General features: G+C 37.7%; 1 protein-coding gene across 2 annotated transcripts in view; it reads right to left on the bottom strand.

The window, feature by feature from the left end:
- Window positions 1–26,183, bottom strand: part of TRIM33 (tripartite motif containing 33) — a 112,136-nt gene that overhangs the window by 47,203 nt on the left and 38,750 nt on the right. For both annotated transcript variants that reach the window (XM_032881386.1, XM_032881387.1), the window contains exons 2-4: window positions 11,827–11,945; window positions 11,281–11,425; window positions 10,983–11,115 (exon numbers count right to left, since the gene is read on the bottom strand). In XM_032881386.1, the coding sequence (XP_032737277.1) occupies window positions 10,983–11,115; window positions 11,281–11,425; window positions 11,827–11,945 (397 nt within the window). The remainder of the gene's footprint in view (window positions 1–10,982; window positions 11,116–11,280; window positions 11,426–11,826; window positions 11,946–26,183) is intronic.

The raw sequence follows: 26,183 nt of genomic DNA, 5'->3' as shown, positions 1-26,183 counted from the left end.
GCACCCAACAGAGAAGAAATTCTATCAAATCAACCACAGCTTCATTCCACATAAGGAAAGAAGAGTCAGAATTGTGTGGTCTTAGAATCTGCAGGACCCCTCTCACTCTTGAAAGCTTTTCCTGTATCTTCATTTAATAAATTTCTATTGCTTTACTCACTAAAAAGAAAAAAAAAATCTGCAAGTTTACTCATGACCCTCATTTCAGGAGAAACAAACTCACTCCTCCAAATGTATACGGTCCATCTTGACCCATGCTGAGAATTCATGAAACAGAGGAGATCTGAGAAGGCACACTAAATGTGAAGAACCTCTCTCCTGTTAGCTTGGAGGCAAGTCTATGGGATATCTTCTAAAATGATAGGCCTAAATAATTTAATCAATTTTACTTTTTTTTTTTAAGATTTTATTTTTTAAGTAATCACTACCCCCAACATGGGACTCGAATTTATAACCCTGAGATCAACAATCACATACTCTACTGAGCCAGCCAGGCATCCCAGAGTTTTATCAATTTTAGACAGTAAAAAATTCAACATTTATACTACCATCTCCCTTACTTCTATCACGTCCAATCTAATTTTATCATTAAAATAGTTGCTGTTTACATTATTTTAAGATCTCAAATTTAGTATCACCAAAACGTGACTACCAATTCCCTAAAAACACCTAACAAACCATGTCTTCCTATAGTCTTCTCCACTTCAGTAAATTCAATCCTATCCTTCCACTTACTCTTTGTAACCTGAAAGCCAAAACTCTAGGTGTTTGTGATACCCCTCCAGCTCATACAACTCATAAATCAGCAGACCCATACATCACAATTTCAGGTATTAAATCCAAATTCCAAGCATTCGTAGAATTTGATCACATCTTACTATCTCCAATGTTAGCACTCTAGTCTACACCACCCCTATCTTGTCTAAATTACTGAAAACAGCCTAACTAATCTCCTAATTCTATCTTTGTACCCCTTTAATCTCTCTTCACTACAGACAGCAAGATCATTTGAAGACAATAATCAGTCACTACTGATTAGTCTGCTACTCAAGGCTTGGTGTCTTACTCAGACTAAAAGCCAGCATTCTTAAAATGGCCTACATAGCACTCAGTAAGTTGGCCCTGTCTGCCTCTCTAACCTTACCTGATACCAGTCTTCCCCTTGTTCATTCCATTCAGACATGTAGCTCCGCAAGGAAGTCAAGTATGCTAAGATCTCTGGCCCTTGCCAGTTGTTTTCTCTATCGGAAACATGCTCCCTGGCTTGCCAAGTTTAAGCAGGGTTGCTCCCATTCTTCCTTCAGTCTCTATTCAAGGTCTACCTCATCATGGAAACCTTTTGAAACTATCCTATTTAAAATAAAAACACTCACATCCACATACCCTGTCCTAACTTCCCAGCTTTTTTTTTTCTCTGTAACAATCAGCATCTGATACATTTACTACTTGCTTGACTCTTATGAAAAATTAGGTCCTTATGGACAATGAGTTAATTTGCTCAATGAAATATACCATGCATAGCACTCAGTAGGCATGCAATTATTTGCATGAGTAAGTAAATACTGTCCAGTGATAAGCCAAGGAGTATAATAAGAATAATTTCTTTTCTTTATAGAACTTTTTTTTTTGAATTAATGAATGCCCTCTGTTTTCCTTTTTCAATTTACCAATCCCTAATGAATCTCATGTTCCACCTGATAAGTAAAAAATCTGTCAATATTATTTTTCAAATGACCTAACAATACCAAATTTATTAGAAGTGGTTCCATTTTTAATTTTTTTTTTCCTGGAGATATCCTCAGTCTTAATGCTACTGTATAGTTGTCACCCAGAATGACATTCACAATTCATCATTTACTCTCTGGCTAACTGACATTTTTGTGGATCACATTCTCAAATAGTGCTCCAGAAGGAGGTGCATGGGAGACAGTTTCTGAGTCCTTGCATGCTGAAAAATGTCTACATCTTACTTTCACATTAATAATTTAGCTACAGAAGGGGCACCAGGCTGTCTCAGTCAGTGGAGTGATTCCTGATCTTGGGGTTGTAAATTTGAGCCCCACATTGGGGATAGATTACTTTAAAATTATTTTTTAAATCTTGAAAAAAACAGTAACAATTTAGCTATAGAAATCTAGCTATTAGCTACAGATATCTATTGAAAATCTTTCCCTCTCAGCTCCCAACTTCTTAAATCACTGTTCCATCTTCTGTCTCCTGGTATTGCTATTTTTAAGGATCCTATTTAGATTCCCGTTTCATTACATGTTGCCTACTTTGGAAATTTTGCTGATCTTCATTTTAATCCATAGCATACTGTCATTTTATGGTGACATATACTTTTTTATGTTTTTTTTTAAATCAAATAATAGGTCATTTCAGATGGCAACTCTAGGTTCTTAGGAGAGTTTCTTGTATTACTTATTTGATCATTTCTTTTTCTATAATTTGTATTGCTGGCTCTTGGTATCTTGTCATTTTCTCATCTGTCTTTTCTCTTTTTGCTCTATTTTCTAACTAGAATTTATCTAGGAGACTAATTTATCTATAAAACCTATTAATTTTTTATTTCAGCTATCATGCTTCTAAGAGCTCTTTCTTAATGACTTCTTTTTCAAAGATTCTATCCTTACTTTGTGACCAATAGCTTATCATATTTTGATTTTACATTTCCTTTTATTCCTATATTATCTTATGCCCTTCATGGCCCTCTTATTCAGTGTTTCGGTCTCTTTCATGTGGGTGGCTGTGTCAATCAGAAATGTGTACAGCTGCAGTGACTAATAAAGACACATGTAATAAGACCAGATGTAGCTAATGGTGCTAGTTGAACAACATCAAAGCGACAGTCTCTGAGATGATCTTGGCTTTACCTTCATGAGCATGTAATGGTGTCACAGTACCAGGCATCACATCCTAATTCAAGGAAGGAAAAAGATGGAAAAAAGCTGACAACAGCAACACTTGTCCCTTTTAAAAATCACAAACTAAGCAGAATTCCACTTACATTTTATGGGCTTAAACCTGGGATCAGAGCTACCCAAATGCCAGAAATGCTGAGAAAGGAAATATTTAGCTTTTCCAGTCTCTACATGTGAAGCAGACAAGAGAGGGAAGAGTTAAGAATTCTCAACATAGCCCACAATGTACGGCATATGGTACATGAGGGTGGCTCTATTCAACTGTCAGATGATCCTTTCATCATTCACATTGAAATACATTTTTTAAAAAAACTGCTTAGAGTCATGTGTGAGAACAGAACTATGAACTGATAGGCTTCACTTAAGGCAATCTTAATTAGAAATGAACCCCAAATGTCAACATTTAGAGGTCTCTTCTGATCACTTTCTCCAGAGAATGAAAAGACCTCTCTAATTCCAGAGAGGAGGATAGCAAGGAATAATTAAAAAACAAAACAAAACAGGGGCGCCTGGGTGGCTCAGTGGTTAAAGCTTCTGCCTTCGGCTCAGGTCATGATCTCAGGGTCCTGGGATCGAGTCCCGCATCGGGCTCTCTGCTCAGCAGGGAGCCTGCCTCCTCCTCCTGTCTCTTTCTGCCTGCCTCTCTGCCTACTTGTGATCTGTCAAAAAACAAAAAAAAAAACAAAAAAAAAACTTAAAAAACAAAACAAAACAAAACAAAAACAAACAAAAAAATAGTCACCACTGGCAATCTGGAAGCAAGTCAGGGAAAGTAAAGATCCCACAGTTTAATGCGACTTACATTTAACCTCCCAACATCAGCCATTTACCTCATCCCCACTCTCCATCTAGACCTAGTATCACCAAAGAGATTAAGCCCAAATTCTATGATACCTATCATCTCCAAATCCTGATCTATAATAGGTTTCTAGGAGTTAAATCACAGAGCTTCCTTTATATATCTCCTTTGCCAGCCCTTGGGTTGTTATTCATTCAACTCTACTAGGTCAATTATCATCAGATCCACCATATACTCAATCCATTTCCCAGCTTTTGAAAAATTCACTAAAATATCCATTGGTGTCTCTTCTCTCATTTTAATTTTTTTTAAGTCTATACTTATTTTATTCATTAACTGTGAACAGAATTATAGAGGGAGATGAGATAACCCCATGGTGGAGCCAGAAACCATGTAATGTTCAAAATTGTACAAAATTTCATAAAGTTCTATAGCTGTTTTCTTTTTGAGAACTGCCAAGGCCATAAAGAATAAAGACATAAACACCAAAGACTTCAATACAATGTTTGTAAAAAGAGAGAAAAAAGAAAATATAGGTCACAATGTTAGTACTAATAGCTAAACTGATATTGAGTACTTACTATGCTAAGCACTTTACAGGTAAAATTCTCATTCAATCCCTATAGCCAGCTTCTAAAGTTGGTACTACACTTTCTGCACTTAAAAGATGCACAAAGGCACCTGGTAGTTGAGTAATTAAGTGTCCAACTCTTGATTTTTGATTCAGATCATGATCTCAGATCATGAGATCGAGCTCTAGAGTCTGCTTAAGATTCTCTCTCTTTCTGCCCACTCCCCTATACTTGTGTGCATGCTCTCTCCCACTCTTAAAAAAATAATATATATATATAAAATATATACATATTTTATATATATAAAAAATATACATATGTATTTTTTAAAGGGTGGGAGAGAGCATGCACACAGGTATACATATATATTATACCTGTGTGCATATATACATATAAATGTGTGCATATATACATATATTGTATATGTGCATATATGTGTGTGTATTTATGTATATGTATACTTGTGTGCATGTTCTCTCCCAAATATATATATATACATGTGTATATATATGTATACGTATACATATATATACGTGTATGTATACGTGTATATATATACGTGTGTGTATATATATATATATATATATATATGGCGTGCCTGGGTGCCCCAGTTGGTTAAGCACCCCACTCGTTTTGGCTCAGGTCATGATCTCAGCGTTATAAGACTGAGCCCCACATCAGGCTCCGTGTTCAACAGGGAGTCGTTTGGGATTCTCTCCCTCTGCCCATCCCCTCACTCAAGTGCACATTCGCTCTCTCTAAAATAAATAGATCTTGGGGCGCCTGGGTGGCTCAGTGGGTTAAGCCGCTGCCTTCGGCTTGGGTCATGATCTCAGGGTCCTGGGATCGAGCCCCGCATCGGGCTCTCTGCTTGCCTGCTTCCTCCTCTCTCTCTGCCTGCCTCTCTGCCTGCTTGTGATCTCTCTCTGTCAAATAAATAAATAAAATCTTTAAAAAATAAAAAAATAAAATAAAATAAATAGATCTTTTTATAAAAAAAAATACACAGGCATACACACATCAGAGTTCATCTTTATCACTATAATATGAAGCAATTATTTTTCAAACGGGGTGGAGAGGACCCAAAACTACAATTACAGACTGTATGAGTCAATAATGATTATGAAATGAGATTAAATCTTTTTGATAAAGATTCAATGTAAGAATCTAAGAAAAGTACAACAAAACCGAACTAAGAAAGAATAAAGATATAAGAGAGCTCTGAGAATCAGAACAATTTTAAAGAACAGAATAAGTGACTTTAAGAACTGTATCACTCAAATAATCAATAAAAGACTCAAATCTATGGCCAGGCTAATAAGGAAATAGAAAATAAACTCAACTATACAACATTATAAACAAGAGATAGAACCAGAGATTTTTGTAAAATCTTAATGCTATTTAATTCTAAGTGAATGTTTTTAAAATTTCTAATGAATAGGTAATTTTCTAAGAAACTATAAATTATCACAATCACATAAATGACTCAAGAAGAGATGGGAAACCTGACTTGATCAATAAACATACAGAAAATTGAGACCCCTGAAGAACCAGTCATAAAAGACCTTATAGTCCAGGTAGGGAAAACAAGTGGGAAAGATGAAGCAAAACTGTTGGTGAACTGGTTTTAAGGGTAAATAGTTCTTTTTTTTTTTTTTTAAAGATTTGATTTATTTATTTGACAGAGATCACAAGTAGGCAGACAGAGAGGGGGAAGCAGGATCCCTGCTGAGCAGAGAGCCCGATGCGATGCGGGGCTTAATCCCCAGGACCCTGGGATCATGACCTGAGCCGAAGGCAGAGGCTTAACCCACTGAGCCACCCAAGTGCCCCTTGAGAAGATTTTTTTTTTTTTTAAGATTTTTTAAGGATAACTATTTCTGACAGATAAGGAATGTGTTTTATAAGAAATAGCATTTGTAAAGGCAGAGAGTTTAAAACAGGATTTGCTACTGTTAAGAGCACAAGTAGGAGTTAACAAACTGTGTAATAATGAGTTAACCTTAACAAATAGGGGTCGGGGTTTTGTCTCAGTTATTAGGAGTACTGAAATGTACTACCTGATAAAAGTACTTTGTTTACCTGGCACTTCAGCTACATGCTCAAGATATGGTTTATAGTGGGAGCTTTAGGTCACCTAGAACCAGCTCAACCTCAGGAGGGGCTAGAGACAACCAGACCCGGGATTACCAGGAGTAACTATCCTATAAATTAATCAAATTGAAGTCTGAAGGAAAGGCAAGGGTCTTCTGGTTCAACCCACTGGAGAACCAAGTTAATATGCATTTGTGTGGGTGAAATAGCCAGGGAGTGGATAAGAGACATTTCTGGCACTCCTTAACATGAGAGCCCACTGCACTATAATTCTAAAATGTTAGAAGTCCTAATGGGGAGCTACAGTTAGACTGGGAGGAGAAGCAATAGTTAACAGGATTAAGGCAAAAATCTGGATGAAAGTTGGAATGTCAGAACAGACTTTCTGTGAAGTGGTTATATCTCCTTCACGTGACTGTATTATTGGAATGGATGTTATATCTGACTGGTATTGTAAAACAGAAAGCATATAAATTCACCTAAAGGCCAGTCTTGATTAGACATGCTAAAACGGGAACCAATGAAACTGAGCCCACAAAACTTAATTTGAGACAGTATATGATACCTGGTGATAGATTACCACACTAATGATAAATTATAATAAGCCAGAGTCTGGTAACAATGAATTCTCTAAACAATAACAATGTATATGTATCCTGTGAAAAAAATGGATGGCTTATCAAGCCTAACCGTAAGCTATAAAGCTAGAATAAAGTAGAACCCCTGTAACATCAGCAGTCCCTGATACGATTTCAATAGTAGAAAAAAATATATAGCAGGCTAAAAGAGAATGATACTCAGTAAATGATCCTGTGTATGTTTTTTTCTTTTCCACCTCAATCCCTCCCAAAAAAAGCCAATAGCAATTTTCCTTCACTATACTGCCAAAGGGTTACTTAAATTCACCAGCTTACTGTTATACGGCGGTTAGAAGGGATACACATCTTGATGATACCATGACAATACCACAAACTAAAGACAAAGGTACAAGGGACTTAAATATAAGAAGGACCTATATAACCAAAAGAAGCTGTTAATAAATCCACCAGGTCCAAGGACCTGCCAAACTGGTAAAATTCTTAGGAATAATCTAGTCAGGTGCAAACCTTGACATTCCACAGGTCAAGAAAAATAAATTGTTTTTGCCATCTATCCCTAAAACTAAACAAGAAGCCCAACGTTTGGTGGTATATTTGAATTCTGAAGGACACATATTCCACATCTGGAAATATCAACAGCACCAATCAACACAACTATCCAAAAGAAGGCTGTATTTGAATGGGATCCTGAACAAAGGTAGGCCATGTTTCAAATGCAAAAACTAATCTATCACCCCATGCTCTTGAGCCCCTACAATACATAGTTGGACATGATTTGGGGACTGTCAACAACACTTATTTATGTGGACTAGGGCTTATGGCAAAGCCAGTGAATGCCACTAAGCAGGAACAATTGGGATTTTGGACCAGAAAATTTCTAGATACCATGTTAAAATATATACCACTTGAGAGAAAATTAGTAATTTGCTATTGGGCATTGAGGCTGACTCTATGACTGAAGGACATGATATAAGTCTGCAACATGAAACACACAACGTATTGGGCAACAGAGGAACAGTCCAGTAAGGAAGGCTGTGACGAGGGCTCCTGGGTGGCTCTGTCGGCTAAGCATCTGCCTTCAGCTCAGGTCATGATCTCAGGGTCCTAGGATCAAGCCTGCAACTGGCTCCCTGCTAGATAGGAAGTCTGCTTCTCTCTCTCCCTCGGCTGCTTGCCCTGCTTGTGCTTGCTCTCTCTCTCTCTCTCTCTCTCTCTCTCTCTCAACTAACTAAATAAATAAAAGGAAGGAAGGATGGGGACGCCTGGGTGGCTCAGTTGGTTAAGCAGCTGCCTTCGGCTCCGGTCATGATCCCAGCGTCCTGGGATCGAGTCCCACATCGGGCTGCTTGCTCGGCGGGGAGCCTGCTTCTCCCTCTGCCTCTGCCTGCCATTCTGTCTGCCTGTGCTCATTCTCTCTCCCTCTCTCTCTCTCTGACAAATAAATAAAATCTTTAAAAAAAAAAAAAAAAAAGGAAGGAAGGAAGGAAGGAAGGAAGTGCCCAGAAGAGTATAAAACAGAAATGGGTTTGTTCAGTAACGTATGACCAGCAGGATGCTAAGAGTTATTTATTGTATCTATGAGCAAATAGCCTCTTTTCCCCCAATGATAACTTTAAAACCACTCAAGGAGTTGCTGAATCCTAGAATCATACAGGTGGTGCCCTATGATCAGCTCTCTGAGAACCAAAAAAAAGCTGCTTGGCTGTCAATTACACTTCAAAACTGAACAAACTAATAAATTTAAATTTAAAAGAGAGAGAGGACACAAAATGGTTTATGGATAACAGTTCCAAGGTGAACAGACAACACCCTGTTCAGAAGGCTCTAAATTGGAGATGGTAATAACAAATCATATTGATGAGCTGAACTGCTTGCTGTTTTCCCATTAGGGTTTTTATTAAACTCTGCAGTTGATGTCAGAAATGAGGGTAGTCTATGGGCTGTTTCCTAACTTTGTACAGATGATAAAGAGAAAAGATTAGTATGACTCAATAATGTATGCTATATTAAACACCCAAAACTTTAGCGATGGGTGATAGCTGAAAGGTGTTTTAAAAGGGGGGTGAGGGGTGAGGAGGGACTCTGTTTTAGCAAAATGATCCTGTCAGCAACATGGACAGAATGAATTTGACAAGGTAAAACTCAGAGGAGGGAGATCAACTCTAAGTGTGTTGTAGTAATAGGAACCTAGGGTTTTAAAGTGCAATGACAGGGACACCTGGGTGGCTTAGTCAGTTAAGCATTCAACTCCTGATTTCAGCTCAGGTTATGATCTCAGAGTCATGAGATCAAGTCCCATGTCGGGCTCTGTACTGGGCTGGGCATGGAGTTTGCTTGAGATTCTCTCTCCCACTCTCCCTCTCATTCATTTCTGAATGAATGAATGAATGAATGAATGAATAAAATAGTGCGATGACATGAGTTCTCTAAGAATCTATCCTGGAAAAAATATAGGGTGAGCTAAAGTAAAGGGAGAAAACATTCAAGAGATGATTAGGACCTGAAACTAAGTGGCAAAGGAAAGTTAAACTGTGAGGGAAGGACAAGTGAAATGATTCTTTCATGGGGAAAAAGGATGCCATCTTCCCTTTCTTTTTGCATCTCACCAGCAATTTAAAAAGTGTAAGTAACCCAAGTGCTCAAAGATCTGACTGACTGCAGCTGTGAGAATGATAATCTAATGTCTTAATTGAGATTTTTACAAAACAATGGTAAAATTTGGCCTAAGGTGAAGGTATCTACAAGATTAGTCAGTCACTTCAAGTGAAACACCAGCCAACTTGCAGATAAGATGAAACATTTGGGAACAAAATAAGGTTACAAAAGTTTAAAGTAGCAATTCTAAACAAATGTTCTATAGAGCAGTAAAAAAGAACAAAGATCATTACTTTCATGTGGTCAAGTCTGAGAGATTCCATACACTGTGTCTGCATCTATATACCATATGGAAGACAATGAACATATAGGCTTAATATAGATCCAACCGCCTGTGTTAAAACCCAGGCTCTGCTACCTCTGGTGAGACCCTGTACAGATTACTAAAGGTTTCTGTAAGTAGGCTCCCTCACCTTTTAAACAGTCATGATACCAATACTAACACTTCATGGATAGTTGGGTGTGAATTAAACAAACATGCAGCATTCAGAAAAGTGCCTCACACAAACTACGAAAGCCTAATTGTCAGCTATTAGGACTATTGTTAAGGAATTAAAAGCACTAAGACATCCTACAGTTAAGAAACACATTTAAATGTGGTTAATCCAACTTAACCTACTCTTTTCTGACAGGAGATTCACAAAACCTATTTCCATCAAATCAGCAGAAGTACTGTAACCACACTTTAGAAAAGGCTGTGGACTATGGGTAAGCAAGACCATCTTTTAAACTACATACAATTTAATAGAAACTGGAAAATTTTCTGGAGGACTGTTACACTCCTAACTAGAAATTTTAGTACATTTCCAGAAGAATTCAAACGTAATAGACTCATTATAAGCGAATAATATTGAATTCTGAGGACATAATAGGGTTAAAATAGAAAGCTATGTATTAAAAAATTAGTAACTATGCTTGCTTAGACACACAGTTTGCAGAAAAACAAGGGGTTTATATCTAACATGAAATCAGTATAGTTATGCTTTGATGTTAAAATGTGTATCAGCCATTCCTGCTGGAATATTACCTTTTTAGATTATAGCCTAGGGCCTAAATACCATAGTATACTTGAAAAAAAGCTTATTTAAACCAGAAGCACAGCTAATAATATAACCTCTTTCTTGAAAACCCAAATGTAACGATACATTTTTAACAAATATTCATAAGATAATCATATATGAATGCGGGAACCATTAAATAATTCATCAAAAACATATCTTGCTTTAAGAAATTTATAAAATTAAGAAAATGCTGACAAACAAAATTATGGATTAAGTAATAATAATTAATTTTACAAAACATTTTAGTAAGATTTCTTGTTAAGCAATTATGACTTCTGTACCTATGTTCTTTGTGTTCCAATAGCTGACAGTCTCTACATGTCAATCTATCACATGTTTCACAGAAAAGTTTCAATTGTTCTTGTTTGTGTACAGGGCAGAAAACAGGGCGCTGACCAGATGCTCCAACAGATTCTGCAGTAAAATAAAACATATATTTTTAAACTAAAAATTTTTATCTAACTTTCTAAATTCTTATTAATGTTGATGTCCAAAGCATATGAAGAATAAATAGAAATACTGTGAGGTAAAAGAGAGAGATTAATAGTATATTAATCAACAAAACTGCTTCTGTCTTACCTGAGACATCTTCTTTCTTCCTGATCAAGTGATCTTTAGTGAATTTTACTCTTTGATGTGCTTCAATACATGTCTTACATAGCCACTCTCCACATTCTACACAAAAGCCAACTGCACTTGCATTGTCTTCACAACTAGTACATACCTAAAAGAGAAAATAAATACTAATCTACATCAAATTTACACAATATAAATCCACAAAAAAACTGACCTGCTCTCAAATATACTAAATGACTAAAATAAAATTAGTTTGTTATCCATTTATCTTCAATAAAATCCTGTTCCTTCCATATCAAACATTCAAGTGAGTAAAAATTTAAGTCTTGAGAACACAAAAACTTACACAAGATTTAAATTCTTAAGTAATGACTTTTCATCTCATTTAATTAGTTATGAAAGTACAGAATAAAGAGCCTTTATTTTCAATGGGAAAAATAGAACTATACCTGAACTACCTTATTATCATGTAACTATCCAAACATATTTTTCTTATTATTTACATTTCAATACCAAGATAAGAATATAAAGAAAAATTGAGAAGCATACCTGTTCTGATTTCTCATCAGAACTGCTAGGAGCTTCAGATGTATCTTTCACAAAATAATTATCCACAAGGTCTATCTGTCTGCATTCCTGGCGGCATACTGGGCACCGTATTACACCAACTACAACACAGAACAAAAACATTAAAAAATATTCCTTGGGAAAAAATAAGGAAATTGTGCATGATGCCCATATGAAGACCAAAGAAATGAACATTAAGAGCTGAGTAAAATAATCCAGTGAGTTACTCCATTGGAGGAAAATGATACGCTATTTAGAAAGAGAAAACAGGGACGCCTGGGTGGCTCAGTTGGTTGGACAACTGCCTTCGGCTCAGGTCATGATCCCGGAGTCCCAGGATCAAGTCCCGCATCGGGCTCCCAGCTCCACGGGGAGTCTCCTTCTCTCTCTGCCCTTCTCCTCACTCATGCTCTCTCTCACTGTCTCTCTCTCAAATAAATAAATAAAATCTTTAGAAAGAGAAAACAAACAAGTGTTTATACCAAAAAAAAAAAAAAGTTCTTTACTTATTTATTATACTCTACGAGTGCTTTATTACAATGTGTTAGTCAAACAATGGCTCCCCAAAGATTTTCAGATCTTAATCCTTGGAACTTGTCAGTGTCACTTTATAGAGCAAAGGTGACTTTGCAGATACGATTAAATTAAGGCTCTTCAGATGAGAATATACTATCCTGAATTATTTGATGGACCCTAAATGCCATCTTGTAAGAGGGAGACAGAGGAAGACTGGGCTACCGAAAAGGAGAAGGGGTTAACAATGGAAGCAGAGACTGGAGTCCGATGCTTTGGGGATGAAGCAATAAACTAAGAAATACAAGTGGCCACTATAACCTGAAAAAGACAAGAAAATGGATTTTCTTCTCAGAGCCTCTAGAAGGAACCAGACCTGACTACACTTTGACTCTAGCAGACATCCTGACTGTAACCCAGTAAAACTGACAATAGCAAGAGATTAAAATGTGCTTTATTTTAAGCCACCCAGTTAATGGCAATTTTGTTATAGTAGCAATAAAAATACACAATCTATCACCTAATAAATTCTGATTTGGTTCAGAACTACTTGAATTCACTTTCATGTGGGAAGAAAGATCCTATGTGCCTGAACCTCCTAGTGATCTAGCACCTATGAGAAGAAATAAACCTATGAAAGTTAAAAACTAAAAAATAGCAACAGTCAACACAGCAAACTAGTATGTCAGCCATGAAACTGAGGATATAGCATAAATGATACAATCCTTACTTTCAAGAAAGGGTTCAAGATTAGTATGTAATTTTTTGATAGTTTATACCACTTAAAATTATAGGAAGCACCATAAATAGATATAAACAGAATCCCCAAGAGTTTTAAGTATACAAATTATAGAACCTTACAAAGAAGCTGCAGTAGAAAACAGAAACTTAAATACAGTATCATTTTGAAAGTAGGAATATCAGGGGGCACCTGGGTGGTTCAGTCCACTGGGCATCCACCTTTGGATTTCCACTCAGGTCATGATCTCAGAGTCATGAGCTTGAACCCTGTACTAGCTCCATGCCAAGCATGGAGCCTGCTTGAGATTCTCTCTCCCTCTCCCTCTGCCCCCCTCCCCCACCCTTACCCCTGCTCATGTGCACACACTCTCTAAATAAATTAAAGTAAGAATATCAGTCTCCCAATAAACATATACACTGCTTTTTTTTTCTTTTTGTGCTTTTTAAAAAATTAACATATAATGTATTATTTGTTTCGGGGGTATTGGTCTGTGATTCATCAGTCTTACACAATTCATAGCACTCACCACAGTACAAAGCCTCCCAAATAATAAAATGTTAAAATAATGCTAAAATAAACTCAAAGTTATATGTTTGAAAACAAAACAAGTTTTTATAATACAAAGTACATACAAAGATGTTGCTTAAAGGAAATGCAAAAAATAAATTTTCAAATCAAAGGAAGAAACAGTATGGGAAAGAGAAAGAAGGAAAAGGTATATAAATATTTCCATATTTTAGATGGCATTGAGTTACTAACCTTTCAAGAAACACAGAGTATAATAAAACTACAAAGAAGATAATTATAAGTAATTATAGGAACAAAAGTATGGGAGCAACTAACTTCTTACAATAAATTAAGTAAGCTTTCACTGAACAGATCACACTTAAACATGGTCTTGAAAAATTAACATTCACTTACTAGTGTGCAGGAAAGTTTGCTGACCTCGGTTCTTCAAATCCTGTACATTCCTAAAGAAGGCCTATCTCCAATACCAGCCCTCGAATGGCTCCTGTGACATGACCTCTAACTCTTGGAATATTCTACCTGATAAGATGGTTTTTGTATGCCTGTGGCCTTGGCCCATGCTGTATTTGGTTACACCAAATGGTAAGGGTGGCTCGAGTCTCCGGATGTGGTGTGAGTTCTATAGAGAATGCACCTCTTTATAACCATTCCCCAATAAAAACCTAGACATGGAGGTTTAGGTAATCCTTCCTGGTTGGCAAATTCATGCATATCGTCCGAAATAGTAACTTGAAAACTAAGCATCCCCTGTGTAATTCCATTGAAAGGAGACCTCTGGAAGCTTGCACCTATTTTCTCCTGAGCTTCATACCAAGCACCTTTGCTAATTTTAATCTATTTCTTCTCTCCTTCTAATAAAATGCAACCATGAGAGTAAGTTTTTCTGAATCAATCCTGCCAATCACTGAGCCTGATGGTGACTCCAAACTCAACTAGGAAAGGAAGAAAGAGTATGCAAACCAAGAATATCAAATGCAAAGTTCACAAATGAAAAAAAAGAAAGTTACAAAAGGTAGAAGAATGTCCACATATACATATGTAAAATACTGAGGAAGTTAAGAAATTTGCAGCATCTCAATAAAGGAATATTTTTGTTGAGCAATAAACAATATTATCAAGTATCCATTATACCTGTGTAAATGATAATTTGATGCAAGTCTTTGTTTTTTTGAACCCAGTAAACCAATTCTCAGATTTCTTAAAATTCAAGCAGACATCATAGTTATGACAACAAAAATTCATCCATATCTAATTATCCTATTAAATATTATTAAGGAATCTGGAGATAAAAACATCCAAGGATATTAAGGCAAAGGAAGAAGCAATGCACACAAGTCAGTATACATGCAATTTTAAGAAATGTAGAAGCAAAATAACACACACACTGTAGAAGAAACCCAACCCAGAGTAGACAAGGAGTAGAAAGGTACATCTCAGAGAAAGATTCTTACTTTCCATAAAGCCTTTCAGACAAGCTTGGAATTCAGAAATTTGAGGCATGAAAAGAAGTTCCAATGAGAGGGAATAAATTCAAGTCTATAGATATCAGCAAATCCTATTCCTTGGCTGACTTAAACCTGACAGATTACCCAGCAGCCAAAGTATCTCACCACCAAAACGGAAAGAGCTGAAGCTTCTCCGGGGATCTTTTTGCTATCTGTTTCTGTATTTAGTCAATAAATTTAAAAATTATATAAATATTTGCTCTGAAAATAAGAGCCCTTTTCCATTTGAGTTTATGAGTAAGTATACCCTTATAATTAGTATAGATCAGATGACTGTGCTCCTGACTCAGTCACTGAATGCTGGTTGTCATGGTGAGTTTGGATCATTATTAAAAACTAAAACCCAAACTCCAAAGCCAAGCTGCTGACCAACTTTATGTATAATATCCCTAGAATGGATTTCATTACTTCAAATTTCAAGTTCTAAGAGACTCACTTCAGGCCTATTAGATTATTTTTAAATGCCAACTTACTAAAATGCATAATTATGGGGGAAGTAGGGGAGGACTCTTTTTATAAGGCCGAAAGTCTACAAACTAGTTTATCTTCACTGTGTTAAGTGAAATTTAGTTTCCATAAGTTGACTGATGTGGACTTCCATTCAAGAACGATGATTAAGCAGATATGGAAAGACCACCCGTAATAGCTAAACACAGAAATAACTAAAATATAAAAAATCAAAATGTACTTTGAAAAATATATAACTGAGTCCCCAACTTAAAAGGCAAAACTGAAGTTCCAGAAACAAAAGGGAACTCAAAGCTCAAGTGGCCCAGTATCAGCTGATACAAATGGGTCACTGGGGTTAGTTGTAAGTACCACTACTGGGAACAGGAAAAAAAAGACAAAGGTTAAAAGATAAACCTGAGGGCACCTGGGTGGCTCAGTCCTCAAGTGTCTGCCTTTGGCTCAAGTTGTGATCCCAGGGTCCTGGGATAGAGTCCCACTTCAGGCTCCTTTTTCAGCGAGCAGGGAGCCTGCTTCTCCCTGGGCTTGCCTCTCCCCCTGCTTATGCATGCTCCCTCTCTCTGGCAAATAAATAAAATCTTAAAAAAAAAAAAAAAGGTAATTAAAAAATAAAACCCCTTCTTTAATCAACTCAGAACTCCAAACAAAATGTTCACAAAACAAAAGTTAATATCTTTGCTTCATATCTACTTCTCTTCCCGGGATTCCTTTTTAGGTGAATTCACATATTCATTCAACAACAACAAAAAGAGAAGCTTCTCTGGAACCTTACCTACACAAAATTGTCTCATTAGAACACTTCCCAGGGCACAAGTAGGTCACCAACTTAAGACAGGCTCACAAAGGGGCACCTGGGTGGCTCAGTGGGTTAAAGCTTTGGCTCAGGTCATATCCTAGGGTCCTGGGATCGAGCCCTGCATCGGGCTCTCTGCTCAGCAGGGAGCCTGCTTCCTCCTCTCTCTCTCTCTGCCTGCTTCTCTGCCTACTTGTGATCTATGTCTGTCGAATAAATAAATAAAATCTTTAAAAAAAAAAAGGCTCACAAAATAAAATTACAATACATGAAGAAACCCAATACTATTAGAGTATGTTAAGAAACACATTAAGGCAAGAAAGAAAAACCTAACCCACAGAAAATAAAACAATCTGAAAAGACTTCAAAAATTTGTATGTACAATGTTGAAGGGGTTAAAGGGTCAATCTGTGAAAATAGAGCTAAAAAAGAATCAAAGACAAATAAAATATAGTATTGAATAAACTCAAAACACAAGTTAAACAGTAAACAAGAGATAACTGAAAAGGAAATTAATGAAGTAGAACACAGATATTCAGCACAGAGATAAAGAGAAAAGGAACTACAAAAGAGAAGAAAGCTGAAGCACTGAATGAGAAATTCCAGTATGCGTCATATTAAATAAAAGTTCTAGGGGTGCCTGGGTGGCTCAGTGGATTAAGCCTCTGCCTTCAGCCCAGGTAATGATCTCAGGGTCCTGGGATCAAGCACCGCATTGGGCTCTCTGCTCAGCGGGGAACCTGCTCCACCCCCCCCCACCCCGCCTCTCTGACTACTTGTGATCTTTCTGTCAAATAAATAAATAAAATCTTAAAAAAAAAAAAAAAGTTCTAGAAGTTCATGAAGGAAATGAGGTACAGATGCTATTTAAAGAAGATAATGGCTAAGAATTTAAAAACTGAAGAAATGAGCTCTCAGACTGCAATTCAAGTCCTGAGCAGGATAAGTAAAAATAAATTCACACCTAAATATAGTAAAGATGGAGGAAAAACTCTTAACTGCTAGTTACTATGAGACAATCACATTGACAGCAGACTTCATTAGTAAAAAACAATGCAAAAAGATAACAGGGATTGGGGTACCTGGGTGGCTCAGAGGGTTAAGCCTCTGCCTTCGGCTCAGGTCGTCATCTCAGGATCCTCCAATCAATGGAGCCCAGAGAGCCCAGGCTCTCTGCTCAGCGGGGAGCCCACTTCCTCCTCCCCCTCTGCCTACTTGTGCTCTCTCTCTCTCTCTTTGTCAAATATATAAATAAAATGTTTAAAAAAAAAAAGTTAAGAGGGATAATATCTTAAAAGCTTTTAGAGAAAATAAGTCAATTGAGCAATCTATATCCTGATAATACCACTATTCAAAAGTAAAAGCAAATAAAATTTTCAGACAGACCAATACTGTTCTTTGCTACAAGAACTAATAAAGCATTAAATTTAGCCATATAAAACTGCCAATTTTAGACTACTTATGACTTGCAAATTGGTACTTTTATACTGGTTAACCCACTACTGACTTTAAGAACATGGAAAAATATTTAGGGGTTCCTGGCTGGCTCAGTCGATAGAGCATACAACTCCTGATCTTGGAGTTTTGAGTTAGAGCACCTCATTGGAAAAATGTTCTTGAGATGAGATGCAAAAAAAGTAACTGGCAAAGCCATTAACAGAACATGTTGATATCTAAATATGCAGGAGTTAAAAGTAATATATAGAGATAAGTATTAATTTAGGAAGATTAAAAACATGAAATTAAAATATCAAACTACAATAACACATTCTCTTACAATTAAACTACAGCTTTAAAATAATCATTCTAAGGGTGTCTGGGTGGCTTAAATGGTTAAGTGTCTGTCTGCCTTTGGCTCAGGTCATTATCCCAGGGTCCTGGGATCAAGTCCCGCATCAGGCTCCCTGCTCAGTGGGGAACCTGCTTCTTCCTCTCTCTGCTGCTCCCCCTGCTTGTGCTCTCTCACTCTGTCAAGTAAATAAATAAAATCTAAATGAATGAATGAATGAATGAATGAATCATTCTAAATACAGTATGAAGGAAAAATTAAGAGATAAAAAGTTAATTAAAAATAAGGTAAGCAGGGCGCCTGGGTGGCTCAGTGGGTTAAGCCGCTGCCTTCAGCTCAGGTCATGATCTCAGGGTCCTGGGATCGAGTCCCGCATCGGGCTCTCTGCTCGGCGGGGAGCCTGCTTCCCTCTCTCTCTGCCTGCCTCTCTGTCTACTTGTGATCTCTCTGTGGCAAATAAATAAATAAAATCTTAAAAAAAATAAAAATAAAAAAAAAATAAGGTAAGCAGCCCCTGACTAGTTCAGTCAGTTAAGCATCTGATTCTTGATTTCAGCTCCCTTCTTGATCTCAGGGTTCTGAGTTCAAGCCCCACACTAGGCTTTACACTGGATGTGGAGCCTACTTTAATAAAATGAATGAAAGAATGAATGAATGAAAAAATAAAGTGAAATCCTACCTTTACAAAAATAGGTGAGGGCATCAAAATTCAACTGCATAAAATACCGTCAAGCTGTTGGAAAGAGAAATAACTATGCAAACTTGTTTAGCTAGGCAGTAACAAGTGTCCAAAGACTGTAGTTTAGTACCATGCTTAAGTGTGTTCTAAAGACCATATTTTGAAAACTGTTCTAAAATACCAGGAGTTCTAGGAATGTCTACTCTATTGGCTGCCTCCATTTTTTTCAATTTGATTCACAAAAACTAGCTGACAAGACTACTGGGGACACAGGGACTCCCTGCCACCATATATCCCTTGTCTTATTTCCCAGCCCAACCTTACTCTACCATATACTTCTGCCCTCAGCCCAGTAAGAATTATAACTGCCTGTTTGAGTCATTCTCAAACAGACTGTGCTGAGAACAGGAGACAATTATGACCACATTTTATCTAAATTTACATTAATACAAAGTTTTACTATAAGACCAGTTAGTATTTATTGTGAAATTATAAATAATTATAAACTACATGTATTAGTTCAGTTAGTGTTCATAACACCTCTGTAAAGTAGTTTCAATTACCATCCCTACTTGAAATGTGAGGAAAGTGAACTTCAGAGAAATCAGGTAATGTTCTCAAGGTCACAGGACAATGTAAATGGAGGAGTGGGGTAAGATCTGAAACCACAGTGTCTGAACTGACACCCCATGCCCTTAAAACCTATGCTAAAGAGGCCCTCTAAAAGGCTGATCTATTAGTAACAAAATAAAAGACTAAACTAAGACAGTCATAAAAGAAATACAGAGGATGAATAAGAGGCAGAATCAATTGATTAACGAATAACTGCATGATGATGGAGAGGTACCAGTTACAGCAGACAAAAAATTAGAAATTCTAGATGATCTGCCAGTTTCTGGCATGGATAATTACACAATTACTCAAAACGAGGGAAAAGTAATTTTAGCTAGAATGTAATGAATAAGTTTTGGATAGACTGTGTTTAACTAGCATAGTTCTTCAGCTGAAGTGTATAAAAAGAACCATCAGCATATAACCAGTTAAAATCTGAAGTGCAGTTAGGATTAGCAAGGGAGAACAGAATCAAAGACAGTATAATACCCTTCGATATACCAGTATTTATGGTCAAGCAAAAGAAAAGGACTTCACAGATCAGGATACCAATTTCAACACTTACAACTGCAAATCTCAAAAAGTACAATTTACATGAAAAGCCAGTACTAGGCACTTGGCTAACTCAGTCTGCAGAGCATGCAACGCTTGATCTCAGGGTTGTGAGTTCAAGCTCCATGATGGATGTAAAAGGTTTCTGCTTAAAAACGTTTTTTTAAAAACTAGGCTCCATGCCCAACATGGGCCTTGAACTCACAACCCTGAGATCAAGTGTCGCATACTCTACTGAATGAGCCACCCAAGCACCCCAAAAATAAAATCTTAAAAAAAAAAAAAAAAAAAAGCCTGGGGTGCCTGGGTGCTCAGTCAGTTAAGTGTCTGCCTTCAGCTCACGTCATAATCCTGGGGTCCTAGGGTCAAGCCCCAGTTCAGGCTCCTGCTCGGAGTGGGGCCTGCTTCTCCCTCTCCTCCCTGCTCCTGCTCTCTCTCTTGCTATCTCTGGCTCTCTCTCTCTCTCTAATAAATAAAATCTTGGGGGAAAAAAAAATCCAGTACAAATATACACAGGTATAACTGAAATAAATGAGAATTAAACACAAGTCAATTACCTTTTGCTTTTTTCCCCCTTTTTGGGGAAATTACTTTTTCTATTAACTATTCATGATCAACTTGTCATCACTGTACCAATTTACTTTTAAAATTATATTCTCTCTCTAGGGGCCCCTGGGTAGCTCAGACAGTTGAGCATCTGACTGTTGGTTTTGGCTAAGGTCATGATCTCAGGGAACATGGGATCCATGGAGCCCTGTGTCAGGCTCCACGCTCAGTGGGGAGTCTGCTTGAGTTTCTCTCCCTCTGTCCCCTCCCCCCACATTTGCGCTCACGTGCTCTCTCTAAAAATAAATTAATCTTTAAAAAAATAAAATAGTATTCTATTCCTGAATGTCAGTTAACTACTAGCACGAACACTATTTTTTTTTTAACATAAGCTCTAAACCCAACATGGGCTTGAACTCACAAACCCAAAAATCAAGAGTCCCATGCTCTACCAACTGCCGGCCAGGGACCCCAACCTAACACTGTTTTTATTCAATCCTAGCTTTTCTTTCACATATCCTGGAACGGTTAGTGCAAACCTTTAATCATCAACTCCCCTCTCCTTTCCCTTAGAAAATAATTATGAATAAGAAATAAGGATGTATTTTCAGATAAAGAAGAAAGTAGAAGAGAATTGCACCCATGCCCCTAATTACCTAACTGGTAGGCCAGACCAAGTGATGAGAGTAAGAGTCTTCTAGGCTTAATGCCAGGAAACAGGAAAAACAGGCTAGAAAGTATATTACGATTATCAGATAGCATCAAGAGTCCCAAGTTTGAAAGGTATAACCATTCGTAAGGCTCATTCCTCCTTCCATCTTTTTTACTTAAAGATTCTATTTATTTGAGAGAAAGAGAGAGAGCACACAAGCAAGGGGGAGGGGTGGGGGAGAGGAAGAAGCAGACTCACCACTGAACTGGGAGCCAGATGTGGGACTCAATCCCAGGAACCTGGGATTATGACCTGAGATGAAGGCAGATGCTTGACGTAACTAACCAAGTGCCCCTCCTCCTTCCATCTTGAACTTATCTCCTGTTCAGCCTTGTGTAATATGAACCTAGGAAGTATTGCATTATTTGCTGAAAGGAAGGCAAAAAGTAGTAACTAGAAGGGCACCTGGGTGGCTCAAAGAGTTAAGCATCTGACTCTTATCTCAGCTTAGGTCTTGATTTCGGGGTCATGAGTTCAAGCCCCTCCATGACAGTCATGGAACCTACTTAAAATAATAATAATGATAATAATAATGACAACAACAACTAGATTCTGAAGCAACAGATCACTGATCTTTCATACAAAATTTTAGACCAAAGGAGGTAACAGCAGAAAGATTTTATTATGAGTATGGGGAAACTGAAAATGTAGATTGTTGAATTTCTTGCCCATTCTTACAAAAAAATGGCAGTGAACAGAAGGAAAAGAGAATGATTTGTTGCTAAGAGAGGCAAAATAATGAATGAATGAATACTGCTTTAGGAGTGGCTGGCTCCTGGCTGGCTCCTACTGGCTGGCTCAGTTGGAGGAGAACGTAACTCTTGATCTTGGGTCACAAGTTTAAGCCTCAAGTTGGGTGTAGAAATTACTTAAATAAGTAAAAAACTATATATATATATATATATATATATATACACACACATATATGTATATATATGTATTAAAGATGTTATTTATATATTTGAGAGAGAGAGGGAGAGCAAGCAGTGGGAGTAGCAGGCAGGGGCTGAGGGAGAAGCAGACTCCCCGCTGGGCAAGGAGCCCAACCTGGGGCTCAATCCCAGGATCCCAGGATCATGGTCTGAGCTGAAGGGAAACACTTAAATGACTGAGCCACCCAAGAGCCCCAATAAAAAACTTTAAAAAAGAATACTGCTTTACACTGGGAGAAACTGAAGACAGTACATAAAAAATAACTGAAATAATTAATTTATAAATAAACTGGTTTAATATTTACAAACTAATACCATATAACAACATTACATAACTTTTTTTTTAAGATTTTATTTATTTATTTAACAGACAGAGATCACAGGCAGGCAGAGAGGCAGGCAGAGAGAGGGGAAGGGAAACAGGCTCCCTGCTGAGCCGAGAGCCTGATGTGGGGCTCGATCACAGGACCCCGGGATCATGACCTGAGCAGAAGGCAGAGGCTCTAACCCACTGAGCTACCCAGGCACCCCAACAACACTATATAACTTATGCTAATAGGGGCACGTGGGTGACTCAATCATTTAAGTCTACTTAAATGATTTCTCCCTCTCCAGCTTCCCCTTGCTTCTCCCTCTCCAGCACGCCCCTTCTCTGTCAAACAAATAAAATCTTAAAAATAAATTAATTAAATTATGCAAATAAGTATCCAGCCAATTTCCACAAGTCAGTTTCACAACTAAATGTACAACTGGCTTAAGCTCAAAACATGGCCACTATGTGCACATGTGATAAGACCTGAGGCTGATTATCAAACACATTAAATATATTTAGGAAATGCATTAAGCACATCTCTTATAAAGCTTCTTGGTATTAAGCTTAATTCCTCAGTATAACAGTCTTGAAAATTCAAAAACCTTGTACAGGGCACCTGGATGGCTCACTTTGTAGAGCATGCAACTCTTGACCTTGGGGTAGTGAGTTTAAGCCCCACAATAGGCTTAAAAAAAAAAAAAAGTAAAACAGGGGCACCTGGGTGGCTCAGTCAGTCTGACTCTTGATTTCAGCTCAGGTTACGATCCCAATGTTCTAAGATCGCTTGAGCCCTACATGGGGCTCCATGCTGGGCATGGCATCTGCATAACATTCTTTCTGTCTCCCTTTTCCCCTCCCCACCTGCATGCTCTCTCTTAAAAGAAAAAAAGTAAAATAAATTTTTTTTAAAAAAATTCAAAAACTGGGGACGCCTGGGTGGCTCAGTGGGTTAAAGCCTCTGCCTTCAGCTCAGGCCATGATCCCATGGTCCTCGGATCGAGCCCTGAATCAGGCTCTCTGCTTGGCAGGGAGCCTGCTTCCTCCTCTCCCTCTGCCTGCTTCTCTAACTACTTGTGATCTCTGTCAAATAAATAAATTTTTAAAAAAATTTTAATGAATAAATAAATAAAAATTCAAAAACTGGCCACTGGAGTGGCTCAGTTGGTTAAGCGTCTGCCTTCAGCTGAGGTCATGATCGCAGGACCCTAGGATCCAGTCCTGTACTGGGCTACTTGCTCAGCGGGGAGCCTGCTTCTTCCTCTCCTGCTCCCCCTGTTTGTGCGCTCGCTCCCTCTCTCTCTCTCTCCCCCCGTCAAAAAAATAAAATCTTTATATATATATACACACATATATATAAAATTTAAAAATAATAAAAATTAAGAAACCTTGTATAATCAGAAAATTGAGTTCATTAATAATTATATCAATCTAATTATAATACTCAGCATTACCTGAAATAAAATACCAAAGTTTTTTCTTTTTTCTTTTTTTTTTTTTTTTAAGATTTTATTTATTTGACAGGCAGAGATCACAAGTAGGCAGAGAGGCAGGCAGAGAGAGAGAGAGAGGTGGAAGCAGGTTCCCTGCTGAGCAGAGAGCCCGATGCTGGGCTCGATCCCAGGACCCTGGGATCATGACCTGAGCCAAAGGCAGAGGCTTTAACCCACTGGGCCACCCAGGTGCCCCTTCTTTCTCTTTTCATAGTTTTTTCAATATTAACAAAAATTCGTATAAAAATAACTTTTTTTTTTTCTTTTAAAGTAGGCTCCACATCTAGCATGGAGCCCAACATGGGGTTTTAACTCACGACCCTGAGATCAAGACCTGGACTGAGACGCTTAACCAACTGAGCCATCCAGGTGCCCCCAAATAACATATTTTTAAATTGGTGATATGGGCCACTTAAACCTGCTAGCTAGTTTAAAAAAAAAAAAAAAATCAATATCAAACAACAAGGCAGTTGAGCCAACAATTCGTTAAGAATGATTTTTATACTTTTAAACAAGAAGAATGGAAGAAGGTAAAAGCTATAAAGATAGTATTTGGAAACAGTCTCAAGTGTTTACTATATGGTTCAGAACATCCAGCTTAAATGAATATTCACTAACTCAGGTGGAAACAATGCCACATAACAGAAAATTCAACATAGTGCTTGAATGCAAGTACTCAAATCTAAATCTACAAAAACTGAGTCTTCTTTGGAGGTCTACTTCACAGGAGAGAGGGCTTCAAGTCTGCTTGTGTGGGTAAATGCATGCAACTCTTGTTTCTCTCTCTTTTTATGGAGAAAGGAGGTAGGAAACCAAAAAGATCCAGGGAGGCCTGAAGACATAAAACGAAGACCCACAACTGGATGGGCTACTTGGATGTACTCTATCTGTTTACTCACTGCCTCCTTTAGGAGGCCATGTGAATTTTGCAAGGAGAAGCTCAACCAAACCGTCCCTGAATTATGAGAGAGCAGCTCCTACACTAGCTGTATGAGCTGAGCAGGCAAAGAGTAAGGATCTATCCTTTCAGGATAAGGTATTTAAATTGAAAATGCATTCAGTACAGGGCACTTGAAACAAAGTTTATTATGTCTTCCATGGTCTATTGGTTCACCACTGACCAATACCACACCACCACCCCCAAGCTTGACCCTGTAAATGAAGCCATACTCATGAATAGGTAAAGAACGAGTATATCCCATTTGAGGAGGTTTAGTAACTTGAGGGAGAGTGAAGTGAGCAATCAGAACCAGCTGGCTGGCTGCTACTGAGGCAGAACTAATGGAAGAAACAAGAGAGAACTTGAGTTAAAAAAAAAAAAAAAAAGTACTGAGAACTTTCACAGAAATGCAATTAGAATACACATAACAAAAGGAAAAGGGCTCTACTACAATTAAGTATGATTTCAAAATTTAAATAAACAGAAGACCCCCCCCCAAAAAAGAATGGAAACTCATAAGAAGCAAACTGACAGTGCAGAAGATCAAATTAAGAAATATACCTAAAACAAGAGAAGGCTGAAAGAGAAAAGGATAAACAAATATATACCAGCAAATGGGTAGTAACCATTACAGTTAAACTACTGAAAATCAAAGACAAGAAAAGTGACTCATGATGTATAAGGAAACATAAGAGTAACAGTAGATTTAGCAGAAATAGTAGAGGCCTGGAAGCAATGGGATGACATAATTCAAAGGGGTGAAAGAAAAAATTACCAACCAAGAACTCCACATTCATTAAAATTAACCTGTAAATATGAAAATAAGAATATCACATATAAACATGGATTGAGGAAACTCACTGCAACTCCACCTGTCTCACAAGAAATACTAAAGAAAGTTCCTCAGTCTGAAAGCAAGTGACATCAGACAGTAACTCAAACGTATATAAAGAAATAAAGAACACAGGTAAGTAAACAGGTAATTACATAAGTAATGTATAACACAGTACAAACCTTTTTCTCTTTAACTGATTTAAAAGAAAACTGCACAGGGCACCTGGGTGGCTCAGTTGGTTAATCTGCCTTCAGCTCAGGTAATGATGCCAGAGGCCTGGACAGAGCCCCACATACTCCAGCTCCCTGCTCAGCCAGGAATCTGCCTCTCCCTTTCCCTCTGCCTGCCGCTCCCCCTGCTTGTGCTCTCTCCCTTCCCATCCCCGTCAAA

Source organism: Lontra canadensis, unplaced genomic scaffold, assembly GCF_010015895.1.
Source record: "Lontra canadensis isolate GAN:19392208 unplaced genomic scaffold, GSC_riverotter_1.0 scaffold75, whole genome shotgun sequence".
Classification (NCBI taxonomy): domain Eukaryota; kingdom Metazoa; phylum Chordata; class Mammalia; order Carnivora; family Mustelidae; genus Lontra; species Lontra canadensis.
Note: the sequence above shows the minus strand (reverse complement) of the source record. Positions and strands in the feature narration are given on the sequence as shown.